The 14,536-nt window shown below is 29.1% G+C and overlaps 1 protein-coding gene across 2 annotated transcripts in view; it reads right to left on the reverse strand.

The window, feature by feature from the left end:
• Nucleotides 1-770: 770 nt before the first annotated feature.
• LOC136083996 (TNF receptor-associated factor 3-like) overlaps nucleotides 771-14,536 on the reverse strand; it is a 110,804-nt gene continuing 97,038 nt past the window's right edge. The window contains exon 9 of one of the 2 annotated variants that reach the window (XM_065803981.1): nucleotides 771-1,544. In XM_065803981.1, the coding sequence (XP_065660053.1) occupies nucleotides 1,536-1,544 (9 nt within the window). In that variant the 3' untranslated portion in view covers nucleotides 771-1,535. The remainder of the gene's footprint in view (nucleotides 1,545-14,536) is intronic. The other variant, XM_065803980.1, reaches the window with a different exon arrangement.

Consider the following 14,536-nt stretch of genomic DNA (forward strand, 5'->3'; position numbering starts at 1 on the left):
AAAAAACTTTCTCCTTGAATGCAAACATGCTTTCAGTATGATCTGCCTTACAGAGACTTAGTGCTCTGACGAAGCAGCAGAAACAAACTCTGACCTCCAAATTCCAAACTGTAAATTATTTTTTAAAGAAAGATCAGTTTGCAAAAGAGGAGGAGGAATTGTGAATTATATACGGAATGATCTAAACACTAAGATAAGAAATGACCTTTCAATCTCTGATGGCAATAGTGAGGTCTTCACAATGGAAGTTATTAACACTGCCTCAAAGAACTTTCTAGTTTCTACGTGCTACAGACCACCTGATGGTGATACTTGTGAATTTTCAAATTATATTAAACATAAAATTACAAAAAATAGAGAACAGAAAAAGTTATTCATAATTGGAGATATAAACATAAATATTTTAATGTACAACAAGCATGCTATTACTAAAAATTTCTTTGACGACATGTTTCAACCTAATATCTTCCCAATTATCAACAAACCTACCAGGGTAACGTCCAAATCAATTCCTGCTATTGACAATATATTAACAAACTCAATACAAGATCCTTCTCTAAAATCAGGAATAATAAAAACAGATATTTCAGATCACTTTCCAATATACTTCTCTCTGTCACAAAATTCCAAAAAAATTGATAATTCAAAAATCTTATGTTATAAAAGAATTATCGATGAAACGTCTACTCAAAAATTTAAGGACTTGCTATCGGCAACAAATTGGCAAACTGTCTACCAAGAATGTGATCAAGGAAACACAAACTCTGCGTACATTAACTTTATAAATTTATTTATCCTACAATATAAAAAGTTTTCCAATTCAAGAAAAAGAAATAAAAACAAAATATTTAAATTGTCCATGGATAACAAAAGAAATAAGAAAATCCTCAAAACAAAAAAACAAAAACTATATGTAAAATACTTAAAAAATAGAAGCGAAGCAAACTTTTCCCTTTACAAGCAATACAAAAACCTATTTGAAAAAATTAAAAAAAAACATAAAATTTTATACTATTCTAATCAAATACAAAAATTTAATGGTGATCTAAAAAAGACATGGGACATTATGAAGGAAATTATTGGTAAAAGTAAATTTAATGTTAACAAAATGCCTTCTAGAGTAATAATTAATGAAAGTGAATCAAACAACAAGCGAGATATTTCCAATGAATTTAATAAATACTTTGCCAACATTGGTACTGATCTTGCATCGAAAATTTAATGCCCAAATAATACAAAGTTACTTAACAGGCTCACACTGCTCTTTAAATTTCAATGAAATAAATCAAGATGAACTTCAAATAGCTATTAAATCACTTAAAATTAAGTCCCCAGGAATCGATGATATCTCTTGCAAAGTAGTCTCAGATGTTTTTGAGGAGATACGTAATCCAATTTACCAAATATTTAATTCATCAATTTCAACAGGTATTGTACCTGATAAACTAAAAATCTCTAAAATTATACCAATCTATAAATCAGGAGAAACCAATTCTTTAAACAATTATAGACCAATCTCTATTCTTTCGGTATTCTCAAAACTCCTAGAACGAATAATCTATAATAAATTAAATGAATATTTAAAAACTAACAAAATTATCAATAAAGGTCAATATGGTTTTCAAAAGCTACACTCAACTGAGCATGCAATCCTTGACCTCTCAAATAGGATAAGTAGATCATTTAAAAAAAAAAATTCACATTAGGGATCTTTATTGATTTGTCAAAGGCATTTGACACCGTCAACCATAAGATTTTACTAACAAAAATGAAAAACTATGGTATAAAAAATCAAGCTTTAAATTGGTTTAAAAACTACCTTGATAACAGACAACAGTGTGTTATTATAGATAGAAAAAGCAACTCAAATTTACTAAAAACAAAATGTGGTGTACCCCAAGGTTCCATTCTTGCTCCTCTTTTGTTTTTTATTTATATAAACGATCTTCCAAACGCCTCTAATATCTTTAAAACTATAATCTTTGCCGACGATACAAACTTATTTTACTCGTCAAAGACAATCGAAGACCTCTATGAAAAAACAAATGATGAACTAAAAAAAGTTAACATTTGGTTTAAAGCAAACAAACTGTCACTCAATATAGAAAAAACTAAGTATATACTATTTCACTCTAATCAACAAATTAAAAAAATACCCCTGAACCTACCAACAATTAATATAGAAAATATATCCATCAAAAGAACTCTGAATACAAAGTTTTTAGGAGTTGATGAACACATCTCCTGGAAACCCCACATAAACTACATAAACACAAAAATATCAAAGAACATAGGTTTACTTTGCAAGGCAAGACCATTTTTGTCACAAAAAAGTCTCAAACTTATCTACTTCTCATTCATACATAGCTATCTCATGTATGCCAATATAGCTTGGGGCAGTACCCACAAATCTAAATTACAACTACTTTACTTACGTCAAAAACACGCTTCAAGACTAGTATACAACAAAAGCAAATTTTCTCATGCTCAACCCTTACTGGAACAAATGAACGCACTAAATATATTCCAAATAAATATTTTTCAAAATATACTTTTTATGTTTAAATATAAACTAAGTCTGGTTCCAGAACTTACTGGTGCTGTAAAATACAGCACACTTTTTTAAAAACAACATAAATAAATACAATACAAGAGCAACAGGCAACTTTAAGATACCTTTTGAAACAACAAGACTCTCAAAATTCTCAGTTACATATCGTGGTCCCTATTTATTTAACAAATTAGTTTCCAGAAACGAATCACTATTAAACTTAAACAACGAACACTCTCTGAAAAAAAAGCTAAAATTTACAATAATTAAATTAAACAACTGTAAGGAATTTTTTTAAATTTGAATAAATAAATAAATGTAACTTAACTTTTAATACTAATCGATAATAAATATAATATTAATAACAAGGTATATATGTAACACGTACATATATACCGCGTATGCAACTGATTTTTTATGTGTATTACACATCTAAGAAATAGGTACTCGATGACAAGACTGACTCAAGTCTTCTGCGAGCTTCCTATGACTACAAATAAGTATTTCTTCTTATCAATCTTACACAAATTTTGTTTTTATCATATTTTATTCACTAACATTATCTTGAAATGTGGTAAATTAACTTATAGTGAAACTTCTAAACTCTCCTCCAAAAAATCAGCAGATTATTTTTATTTATTGTATTTTTTATTTTATTTGGAGTAAAATAGAGATATATTTCTCGGATTATTTTTACTTACACGTTATTATCCTGTTGTAACTGGTATTTATTTTATTCATGTCTTGAAGTTGTAAGCAACTATATTTTTATTTACCACGTATATTTTGAACTTTATATTTATGATTTGAATTTGTATATCTTTACTGCCAATCAGTGATTGGTAACTTGTAATTACTTTGTAGTTGTAAAATAAAACATGTATATAAAAAAAAAAAATTCCTCCTCACTCGTTACCATAGTTACCATAATATACCATATAATAATATACTATAACACGATGAAGAGATATTATTACCAATCGATGCGATGTTTTTTTTTTGCTTTTTTTAAGTTGATCATATTTTTTTTTTTTTTTCTTTTTTTTTCTTTTTTTTTTTTTTTTTTATAACTGTCCATTCACTTGGTCTATTTCTTTCCTTTTCATATTTTTATATGCTAAACGCTTCTCGAGTTTTAGTTTTTTATATTCAGCTTTTTTTTATTTCACATATCTTATCAACTCCATTTTTTTCAGTCATCTAATTTACACTCGTTTAAGTGGTTATTGTTGCATATGATTATCTCATCGCTATTTATAGTTTTGAATTTGATTCAAATTCAATGGCATCAATCAGTTGGTTTCATTAAAAATGGTTTAAATAAATCTCGTTTAAATTCACTCGCATCAATCAGTTGGTTAACCTTTTCAATATCTGTAATAACATCAATCGCACTTTTTTCGGTTAGTTGGGTTATTGAATTTAATTCTGGTGGTTGCGTTTCATTTGTTTTCTTTTCTTTTCTTTGTTTATTTTCTTCAGATAATGTTTCGATAATGTTATGTTTTTTTTTCAGAATCTTTTATTGTGGTTTTAATTTTTTAGGTAGTTTTCAACTCTTGCGATTCTTCCATTGCATTGTCATTATATACTATATTTGTTTTATAATCGATAACGATATTATTACCCTCTGTTATACAGTCAATTGGTATTTGCAAATTTTCTATATCTATATTCATTTGTTTTGGTTGGCTATCTTTTGCCAATGGTTTTCGTTTATATATTTAGTATTTTCGGATACACATTCTGCTTCCACCTGAGAGACACCTGTCCTTAATGTATTCTTACTCTTACTTTTCTTTTTCTTTTTTTTTATAAAAATTTACAGTTTTATAATATTACATTGTCTCAGGATAATATAACAAAAAGGTTTTACAGTATAGAATTTTTCCAAAATAGAAGTTTTACTGTTTATATTTTTAAATTTTATTTTATTGTCCGGAGAGGAATCCAAAAAAAGAAGCGGTTTATGATTAAAAAAGGACACTTAAACTTTAAAATATAGCGTTTGGTAAATTAAAGTTTCCAACAAAAATATTACACTCACAGCCCTTTTACGATACAGCAACAATGACGAGCACAAAATCAAAGTTATTACAAGTGCCATAAAAACATTTATATAAATTAAATATTCATCGCTGCCAATAAAAACAATTATTGGCAGCGATTAATTAATAATCATAAATAACAATATTGTGGTTGGTAAAATATAGAGAATACGAAACTTTACTAAAGTTTACTAAACATGTAAATCTTACTTAAAGCCGTTGTTTAATTTAGCTCATATGTATAGATTTTCCTATTCTCTACTATTTTCTACTTGACAAAAAACGTTTTTAATAGAAAAATCTTGACAGAAATTGGTCTTATCACCAAGCCCCCTAGTCTTTACTGTAAATATTAGACAACAAAATTAAAAAACGTAACACTATATAATATAAAACGTTCTTCTAAATACTTAATAAAATAAAAATCAATCCGTCCTAAAGTCCAACTTTAACTTTTTGTTTTTGCATTGGTTAAGAAAAATTTAAAAAAAAGAAAAAAAGAATTAGTACAAAGAAACTATATTACTAAAAAGCATGCAAGCAAATACGCATAATCCTGAAGCTTTCTTTTTACACCAGCATATACCTTGAAATATGTGAATAACTCTTATAAACCATAATTTTATATATACATTTTTATTAAAAAAAAAAGGAAGAATTTAAGCAATAACGAGTGGCACAATCCTTTTCTAAGATCGTCAAGCCCGTAATGACAAACGTAAAATTGTTGGGTAAGTTTAACAGTAGCACTCATTAAAACTTCAGAAAAAGCTGATCGTTACGTCGTTCTTCAGTAGTTTTTACTTCAATTTATTCTTAAACTCATTAAGCGTAGAAATCGTTTTAATTTCATTAGTTAATATTTTATTCCATAATTTCGGACCTCTAGTAAAAATTGAAGTTGTCGCAAAATAACTTTTGGGTTGAATATAACTGTTATTTGAAAATCTGGTTAAATATCTATTCCGATTTATTTTGAATAATGGGTAAAATATTTTAGGAGATATATTTTTATTAATTTTGAACATAAATATAAGAATTTGAAAGACATTTAATTGATAAACATTCATTATATTTGAATTAACAAATAATGCTCGGGAGTGTGGATAACGGCCCACATTGGAAATGATTCTGATTGATTGCATGCTTTTGTTTATTAAATATTTTTTATTTTATTTTTATTTGCACTTATTTTATTTATGCCAAGCAATATTTGAATAATTAAGATGGCAATGAATGAATGAGAAACATAAAAGCTTTAAGCTGTTTCAATCAAAAAAACCGAATTTATTGAATAAAAATTGTTTTGGGAAGTCAAAGTGTTATATACATGTTTAAAATACTCCCATATTTCAACAAAAAGAGGACAAAAAGAAAAGATGTTAATGTTGTCCTCAATTTTACCACAAATTTTGCACACGTTATTTTTAATTTTACCACAAGTTTTGCATGTTATTTTTTAACGATCTGTTGCCTTATACTTTGGCTAGCAGAAGGTAGACTGTTTTTTAAAAACGAAAGAGGGTATTTTGTTTTCTGCTGACACGACTGTCTTTTTGTTTCTTGCTACTTCTTATTAAAATTTTTTGTTGATTTTAGGGGATGTTAAACTCCTGTTAAATAGGCATTGCCAAACTCGTTTTTGCCTAAGATTTCAATTGTTGTTCTGTAATATTGAGACATTTTTTTGTTGCAGGGTTTTTTTAAAATTTCTTTTTAAAATATTTACAATTATTTAAAGATACATTAACGGTTTTATTCATAATGTTTTACAATATATAGGTTTACTATATATAGGTTTAACAATGTTCATATACATATACATTGCTATTTTTTCTTTATATTGTATTATTTTTTTTGTGTGTTTCCAACGTAAGTAGACTTTGTTTCACTGCATCAAGCATAGGAAAGCAACTAACAACATGACTTGCAAGTAACTTTGAGGGAGTTAAGAGACCTCCTCTGGATACTAGGTCAATATATTCTTCATCTATGTCAACGACATCACTTTATAGCAATAAAGTACACAATTCACATTTCAATTTTTTAAGTAACTTTCTGCATATATATCCAGCAATAAAAATTGTAACCTCTTTACTGTCTTCATCTAACTCACTTTCCTGAATTTCATTATTAAAAAGTTCTAAAATCGAATTCACATTCACATCTGAATGAAAAGTTCTCTTTTAATAATGATCTCATTTGCAAAATTTTCTCAGAAGTAATTACTTTGCGTAATCCAACTAGAAACCTGCCACCACTCATTCGGCGATACTTTGAAAAATGTCACTCTAATGGATCACTTTGGAAACGTGAGGTTAGAACATAATTATATCCTTCAAATAGAAGATCTTCAATTAGACTTGAAGAACTTTGCAATGTTATTACTAGTGCATTAGAAGTCTGAGTTGTGAGACAATTTCTTTCAGTGGAACTGTAATGTAAATTTTGTCACTCTTGAACCCAGTGAGCAAGTGCACGTAAAAATTGTGGCTTACCATCCCACCTCTATGAAGCAAAGCCCAAGAGATATCCACTGCAGACACTTTTATATTAAAACCGTAATCAGTGAACTGAAATGGTGGGAAAATGAACTTTTTAGTACTAATCAAATTATTTCTTAAATTTTTAAGCAAATGAACACTATCATACATTATATAAACTTTATGATCATTATAAGTGATAAAGAAATTTTCTTCTGGCTTGTCTGACCCATGAATGCTAAGCAATTTTGAATACGCTGAGACATTTGTTGGATGGTTGTCTGCAATCAATGCTCGAATGTTAAAACCTGCAGATCTTAATGTATTTAAACTTTCCTCTATTTCATTTTTAATGAAATCTCCAGTGATATTTGTCTCTGGGATGGCTTTAATTACATAAGGTATTGATTTCTTAAGGCCAACAATCATAAAGACAATTACTCCTTTGTAGAGATTACCCACTTTATCTTGTCCAGTTAATCTACCACTATGGTATTCACAAGATTGCTGCAGATACATTTCATCAAAAAGAATAACACAATCATTGCTTATTTTGTCCTCATTTAACAATAACTTTAATGATTTTATGGAATCAATTCCACCTGATACTAACTTTTTTAATAGTGAATTTGATGGTAAAGGAAGTTGTTCCAGAAGATGCAAATAAGCCTGAGATGATGAATATCTTTGCATTAGTGCAAAACGTAGCACTTTTGAAGAATATTGAGATCGACCTTTATATTTAAAAAAGATTAGTTTTGAAAATTCATTAACTAAATAATAGGAATTTCTCTCAACAAGATTGTGTATATAAGACACCAAATTATCTAAAATAGATAAACTTGTGAATTTACAATTGTTGATAGTTCTAAACTAATGATGAAGTGGAAGTGGACAACTTTTATAATGCAGTTTTACATGCAAATTGTTATCAACACTTATCGATTCAATAAAAGGAGTGGAGTCTACAAAAAACAAACGATAATGTAAAACAAAACTTTCATATCTTTGAAAACTAAATCCATTTGGAGAGTTAAATTCATAAAGCATATCAATGTTTTTTATTTTATCCATTTCTTGAAATGAATGAACTTCATCTAGGATAGTAGAATCTCGTTTAGTTGGTGGTTTACGAAAGTTAGAAACTTTAGGCATTACAGAAGATGGAATACAAGTTTCTTCAGAATAAACAGATGGAACAGGTTTTAACTCGTGTTTTAAAGTAACTCGTTTTCCATATTTTAAATACTTTTCTTCAAAATGATCCATGCAAATAACTGAATGTTTGCTTGGTTTCCAATCTTTTCTGTTTACAAGTTTAATCCATTTTTCTTCTAAGCTAGTATCTTTGGGAAAACTAAAAACAGCTTTACTTGCAAAAAGAGAACTAGATTCACGTTTTTTAAATTTATAGCCAGTTCGACAATTAACCATTTTATTAAATTTAACCATAATTAACCATAATTTAAATTTATAGCCAGTTCGACAATTAACCACAGCGCATTTATTTACCATAGTTCTCACAACTAATTTGGAAACTTGATCAACACGACGTCGTTGGCAAAAAAAACTCTGAAAAACTGGCCTTCTAATTTTCGTCCTATTTATGCAACATATCCGGCCGTGTATAAAGTAGGCCATGGTTTTTGATTTTATATTTTTTTGTATTTTTGGTATTTTATTTTAGAGCCGTTGTGGGGAAAGAAATTGAGAGTTAAGATAAAGTTATAAATAAAGAATATTCAAAATTGGTTAAAGAATTTTTTTTTAAAGAAAAGAGAAAAAATTAAAAAAATACAGAACTTTTACACAAACTTTACGTTACGACACTAAGGATAAACACTTACATGTTTAAATAGTATTTCATAAAAAAGGGCTGGCAGTGATTTTTTATTCATATATAACAATAAATTTCTTGTATAAGATAAAAAAATTTTAGAGAAAAAGAAACCTTTACTTAGCATGCAGATCTTGCAAAGAGCAGCTGATTTGTTTTTGCTTAGTTTATTAGCTGATTTGTTTTTGTTTAGTTTCAGATTTCCATCCTCTACTTGGCAGCAGACGTTTTTAATGCAAAAGTATTGATAGAAAAGGTCCGCAAATGTCTACGGACATGATAATTATATTTTAAAGTAATAATATTCCTGATGTTCCTGATTATTACCCTGATCACTGCCATTGGGTCAACTCTTATTTTACTGAACATGTAGAGGCATCTTCTGTTCCATATTGTACTCATGATGCACAGTGGGCCAGAATGCACTTTTACTGGACAAAATTCATAACTAATTTAATATTAGAGCTTTATTCACTAAAATTAGTATGAGTACTAATATGATGTCTGCGCTTTTTATGAAGGTAATATTTTTTTATTTCGTTGCTATGGATACCTTTATTTTGCTTAGCAACAACCTACTTTTGTTATCTGCAGATATTTTATAAGTGCTATATTCACTAAATTTGGCATGAGTACCAATATGAGATCACACTTCTTACAAAAGTGATTTTTTAAATTTAGTTGTTATGGATACTTATATTGCTTAGTTACCGGATACTTTCTTTAGTTACAAACTGGTAAATTGATATTTGAATATCTTATCGGATTTTTGACCCACCTATATTGAATAAAAATTGAGTATTTAGGTAAATAATGTTTTAGGAATAATAAAAGCAAAAAATAGTGCAAGAAAACGTTATCAATTTTAAATTACATCAAAAAATTATAAAACAATAATATCGTTTGAAGATTGTTTAAGTAATTGTAAAACATCTGAAGGAAATGCTTTATGATTTGTTTGGTGTGATGTTGATTTACGCAATGATGAAATAACAGGATCACTGGAAACTAGGAGTCTATTGATAAGATCAGTATTTGTTGCTTTTCTGGATGTTTTTCGGCTGAAATTTTCGCGATAAGATTTAAAGTCTTTATTTCTAGCCTCTTGAGCTTCCTCTGACATAAGTCCGATGGGTAATGTAAGGCTTTTAATTATGTCATGTCCATGTATCAATACTTTGTGAACTGATTGAGCCATGTAATACCATGGATAAAGGGACACATATAGTCTAAAAGTGTCAAAACAATAATCCTTGAACTTTAAGCAGTCTATTTCATATCCTGAAGAGAGCGTTACCAAGATAATGTAAAATCTGAATATAAGGTTTTGGTCAATACCCAGAATTTCAGCTGTTTGTTCATATGCTGCAAAAGCACGCCTTGAGGTATTGCCAGCATTACTTGTTCCAGAACCACCACTTTTAGGGAAATCAACAACAAGTCCCATTTTGTTCATAAAATCAGTCTGAATCTTTTGTTTAGCTACAGATGCCTTTTCTTTGTGTTCTTTAGATCTTGCTTGCCACTTTCTTGATTCTTTTTTATATGCAATGTGCAATAACATCTCAAAAAATGGAATCCATGCATGAAGACTGGAAAGACCATATTTGAACTCTCTGTTAGTATAATCTATATTAAGGATATCAAGACTATTCATATTTTTTGGAGAGACACCACACACTGAACAGCATTGGTATAAGTTATTTTTTTCAGATAATATTGTTTTAACCTTCCCATCAATCATTGTAAGTTCAATAATACAATTCACTTCAATAGAAGATCCGCAAACCTCTAATAAAATCATACCCAAGCTTTCTATCTCACTTTTAATGTACTGATCTTCTTCAATCACAGATTCCTTGGATTCCATTTTGTATGCAAATCTTATGGGTCTACAATAGGCTGTGGAGGACAACTTTTGATTTCTCCAAATAGGCACCTTTTCGTTGCTGTTGTTAAATCCAGTCAAATCCAATGGGACAAGACAAGTAATAAATAATGATTCTTCACGCTTTAAATCTCTGTTAATGTCGGGTTCTGATAAAACTTGTTTATAAATGCTTTGGCCAGTAGCACCATCAAAACCAGCCTTACGCGTTAGTGTCATTGTTTTTATTGCTTTGTCGTTGAATATCAAGTGCCTTAGCACAGGTTCCTGAACTGCACAGATTCTTTGCAAAGTATGAGTCATTAAATCTTTTAAAGGAACTGAAGCATGAATAGTCTTCCACTGTTATGTTTGCAGGATAACATTTCAATTTTGCATCTCTGACATCATTGTAAGCGGGGTAGATGTTATATTCTTTCTCCAAGGCTCCGCTTCTAATCAATTGATAGGAAGCTTTTGTCAGACTTGCATCAATTATTAAAGCCAGTGCTTCTTTTGCTGAATATTTAGTTGCTTTGTCTGTATTTGATATATTTAAAACATTCTTGGCAGCAATAACAACAGATTCATCTCTAAATTTTTTATTAGCAGCAAAAAATAACTCATTGGATGAATGAGATTCAATTAAACAAGATACACGCCGTTTTTTAGTTTTATTAGAACTATTATCAAATGCAACTGGTTTTCGACCACGTCTACTTGCAGTTGGTTCATTGTCTTTTTTTCTGACAATTAAATATTCATTAAGCCAGTTCACAAACTTCTTTTCAAAATTTTTCACAGTATAGTTTGCAGATTTCCACTTTTTTTTATACAAGTAAACAAATCGTTGAACAGCATGTCTAAAATCAACGTCTTTAAAATCAGCAAATTTTGGCTGAATAAATTTTAATATATCTTCAGTAATATTTTGTTTTGAAATACTAAGATTGTTTTTTTGGAGAAAATTATGTATGTCTAAGTTTAACAAAACCATATCTAAATAATTATTGTAACAAGTATTTTGTATTTAAAAGTAAAATGTTATAATATATATGCCGCCTGGACTACTAATACTTGTTAGTAATTAAGTTACTACAAGTGTTAGTAATTAAAATTAAAAGTAATTAAATTACTGTCAGTGTTAGATATTAAATTACTAACAACTACCGAAAATATGTTGTTACTATGTTATGCAAAGTAAGGTATTTATAGTAACCAAAAAAAGTTAACCTCATAAGAATTCTGAATCTCATTTTAATACATACCCCCAATATTGTGTATTTAGCGCAAGTAAAATACTGTTAAAACAACGTTAATGTAAAAATGAGTTGTTGCTATGCAAAATTTAGTACCATAGCAACCAAGTTAAAACATACATAAAATCTGAACGGGGATTTAAGGGGACGAGCAATCAATTAAAACTCGATTGAAGCATCATATAGCTCAAATAAATATAAGACAACACATGGCAAATTGTGGTAATTATTAGTTATTGTGCGGCAAAAAATAAGTTTCTTAAGAAATTTTTTTTTTTAATCTGTGATTTTCAAAGTATAACTGAGATAACATGCTATAACAAATTTATTTCACACATTGGTTTTTCTTATCTCTAAATACTCTAGAATAACATGTACTAATTTTTTGTTTCAAAAACGTAGATGTAATTGAAATATAACACAACGTTGATGTCACCGTTAACTACTTATTTATAATTTTTTTTTTTTTTTATTTTATCTCAATATTCAAATGCTTAGAGTCCTGGTAACTAAGGGATTTAATATAAATAAATTATCAATAGATTTCTCCTAATATATGTAGATACTAAAATTAAATAGATTTTCAAGATTAGACAACTAAAATTTTTCCCATTTTGTCCACCTACTGGCCCACTGTGTGATGGTTTGAACAGCAGCTACGAATTGGGGTTTTTCTCCGATAATTTGCCGTTTCAATCGAGAAAATCAAATTTATCGGAAATTGTGTTGGGGTATCAAGGAGTTATATACATGTTTAAAATACTCCCAAATTTCAACAGAAGGAGGACAGTAGGCAAAGATGTGGCTGTTGTCCTCGATTTTACCACAAGTTTCGCATTTGTTATTTTTGACAATCTGTTGCCTTGTGCTTTTGGCTAGAAAGGCAGCAGAAGGTAAACTGAGTCGGTCCGCATGCGTGGGAGGTAAAGTTTTTTTTCCAAATTTGAGTCCGCGGCATTGTTGTTTTTGTTGAACTGTTCCAGAAAAGTTGTGTAGCTTAAACATAAATATATTTATTTTACAGCCTGACATAAAAAACACAAACATCTAAACCTTAACCTTTGAGCACGAGTTTTCGATTGAAATGACGTAATACGAACAATAGGACGCATTGGACCAAAACATTCCACAAATCATAATTTTCACTCTGTAATATATACACACACACATACATACACAACATCACATACATACATAACATACATTCACACATACATACACAATATCACATTCATACATCACATGCACACACACAATATATTAATTGTCACTCTCCTAACTGACAAAGTACGAAGGTAGGGCTCTTGAAGGCGGTATTATTTTGGGAGCCGAGAGTTTGGCCCATTTAAGGGTTTAGTATTGCCACTTAGCCGAGGTCAAACGGCATGGTTTATCTTCATTTAACGTCCGGAGTGGACGGAACGCTCTGAGATTTCCGTACGTAAAAGGAATTTATCGGTTTCAATCTTTCGCAATTTCTGTTTTCTAACAACACCGTAACCAATTGAAAGAGATGGTCCGGAGCAGAAATAACAGATACTTCACTTGATCATAACCATTAGGCTGAGAAGCGATTTTAGCCATTAGGCCTTGAGCGAGTTTTTTTTTTTTTTTTAATTTAACAATATATTTACACTTATCTTATGAAAAGAATTTACATGTTGGGTAGTTTACCAAGACAAGGTGGTTTTCTGAAACATATTTACAAGTTTTGCCTTTAAGAAATACTGTATATATTAAATGGATATTTTTCGGGTTCCATAAAATGAGGGGTTTCATAAACAAGTTTACAATATGGGTAGTTTACATATATAAGGGGAGTTTATATGAAACGTTACATAGATTGTTTAAGGCTCAAAATAAAAAAATAGTCTGGGAGAGTTTACAGTCAAGGGTCGCTAATAATAGATTATATTAAGCTTATATAACTAGAAATTTTAAAGTTGTATTGACAAAATTTCATTTTTTAATTAGTTATCAAATTTATTATTTAAAATAAAAAAACAACTGGTAAAGATTTTGTATTAAACTCAAATTTTGAATGTTAAGGTTTTAAAATATATAAAACCTAAGTTTCAAAAGGAGTTAATAGCATTTGTTTAAATTAGTTGCTCGTTTAAAATATAAGTTAATGTAGAGCGCATGCGTTATATATATTAATAAATATAATCTATAATAAAATTTAAAGCGTGCTTATAAAATATTATAACGTAATAATATTAAACGTTGCATTTCAAAAATAAAAGCATGTATGAGAGTATGCCAGAAAGTATTTTTGCAAGAAAATTCCTTGGTGGCACTTACTTATCATCCCTTATTATCGGGTAATTTCAAAATGTCTCTTTTAATGGGTTCAGAGTATATACTCTGAACCCATTAAAATTAAACTTGTTTATTGTTTGCCCCATGCCACACCTTGACAGAGCAAGGATGTTGACAAAGATTTGATTGTATTTCAAGGAAAGGCAATTTTGTATATTTTTTTGGAACT

Source organism: Hydra vulgaris, chromosome 08 (assembly GCF_038396675.1).
Source record: "Hydra vulgaris chromosome 08, alternate assembly HydraT2T_AEP".
Classification (NCBI taxonomy): Eukaryota; Metazoa; Cnidaria; class Hydrozoa; order Anthoathecata; family Hydridae; genus Hydra; species Hydra vulgaris.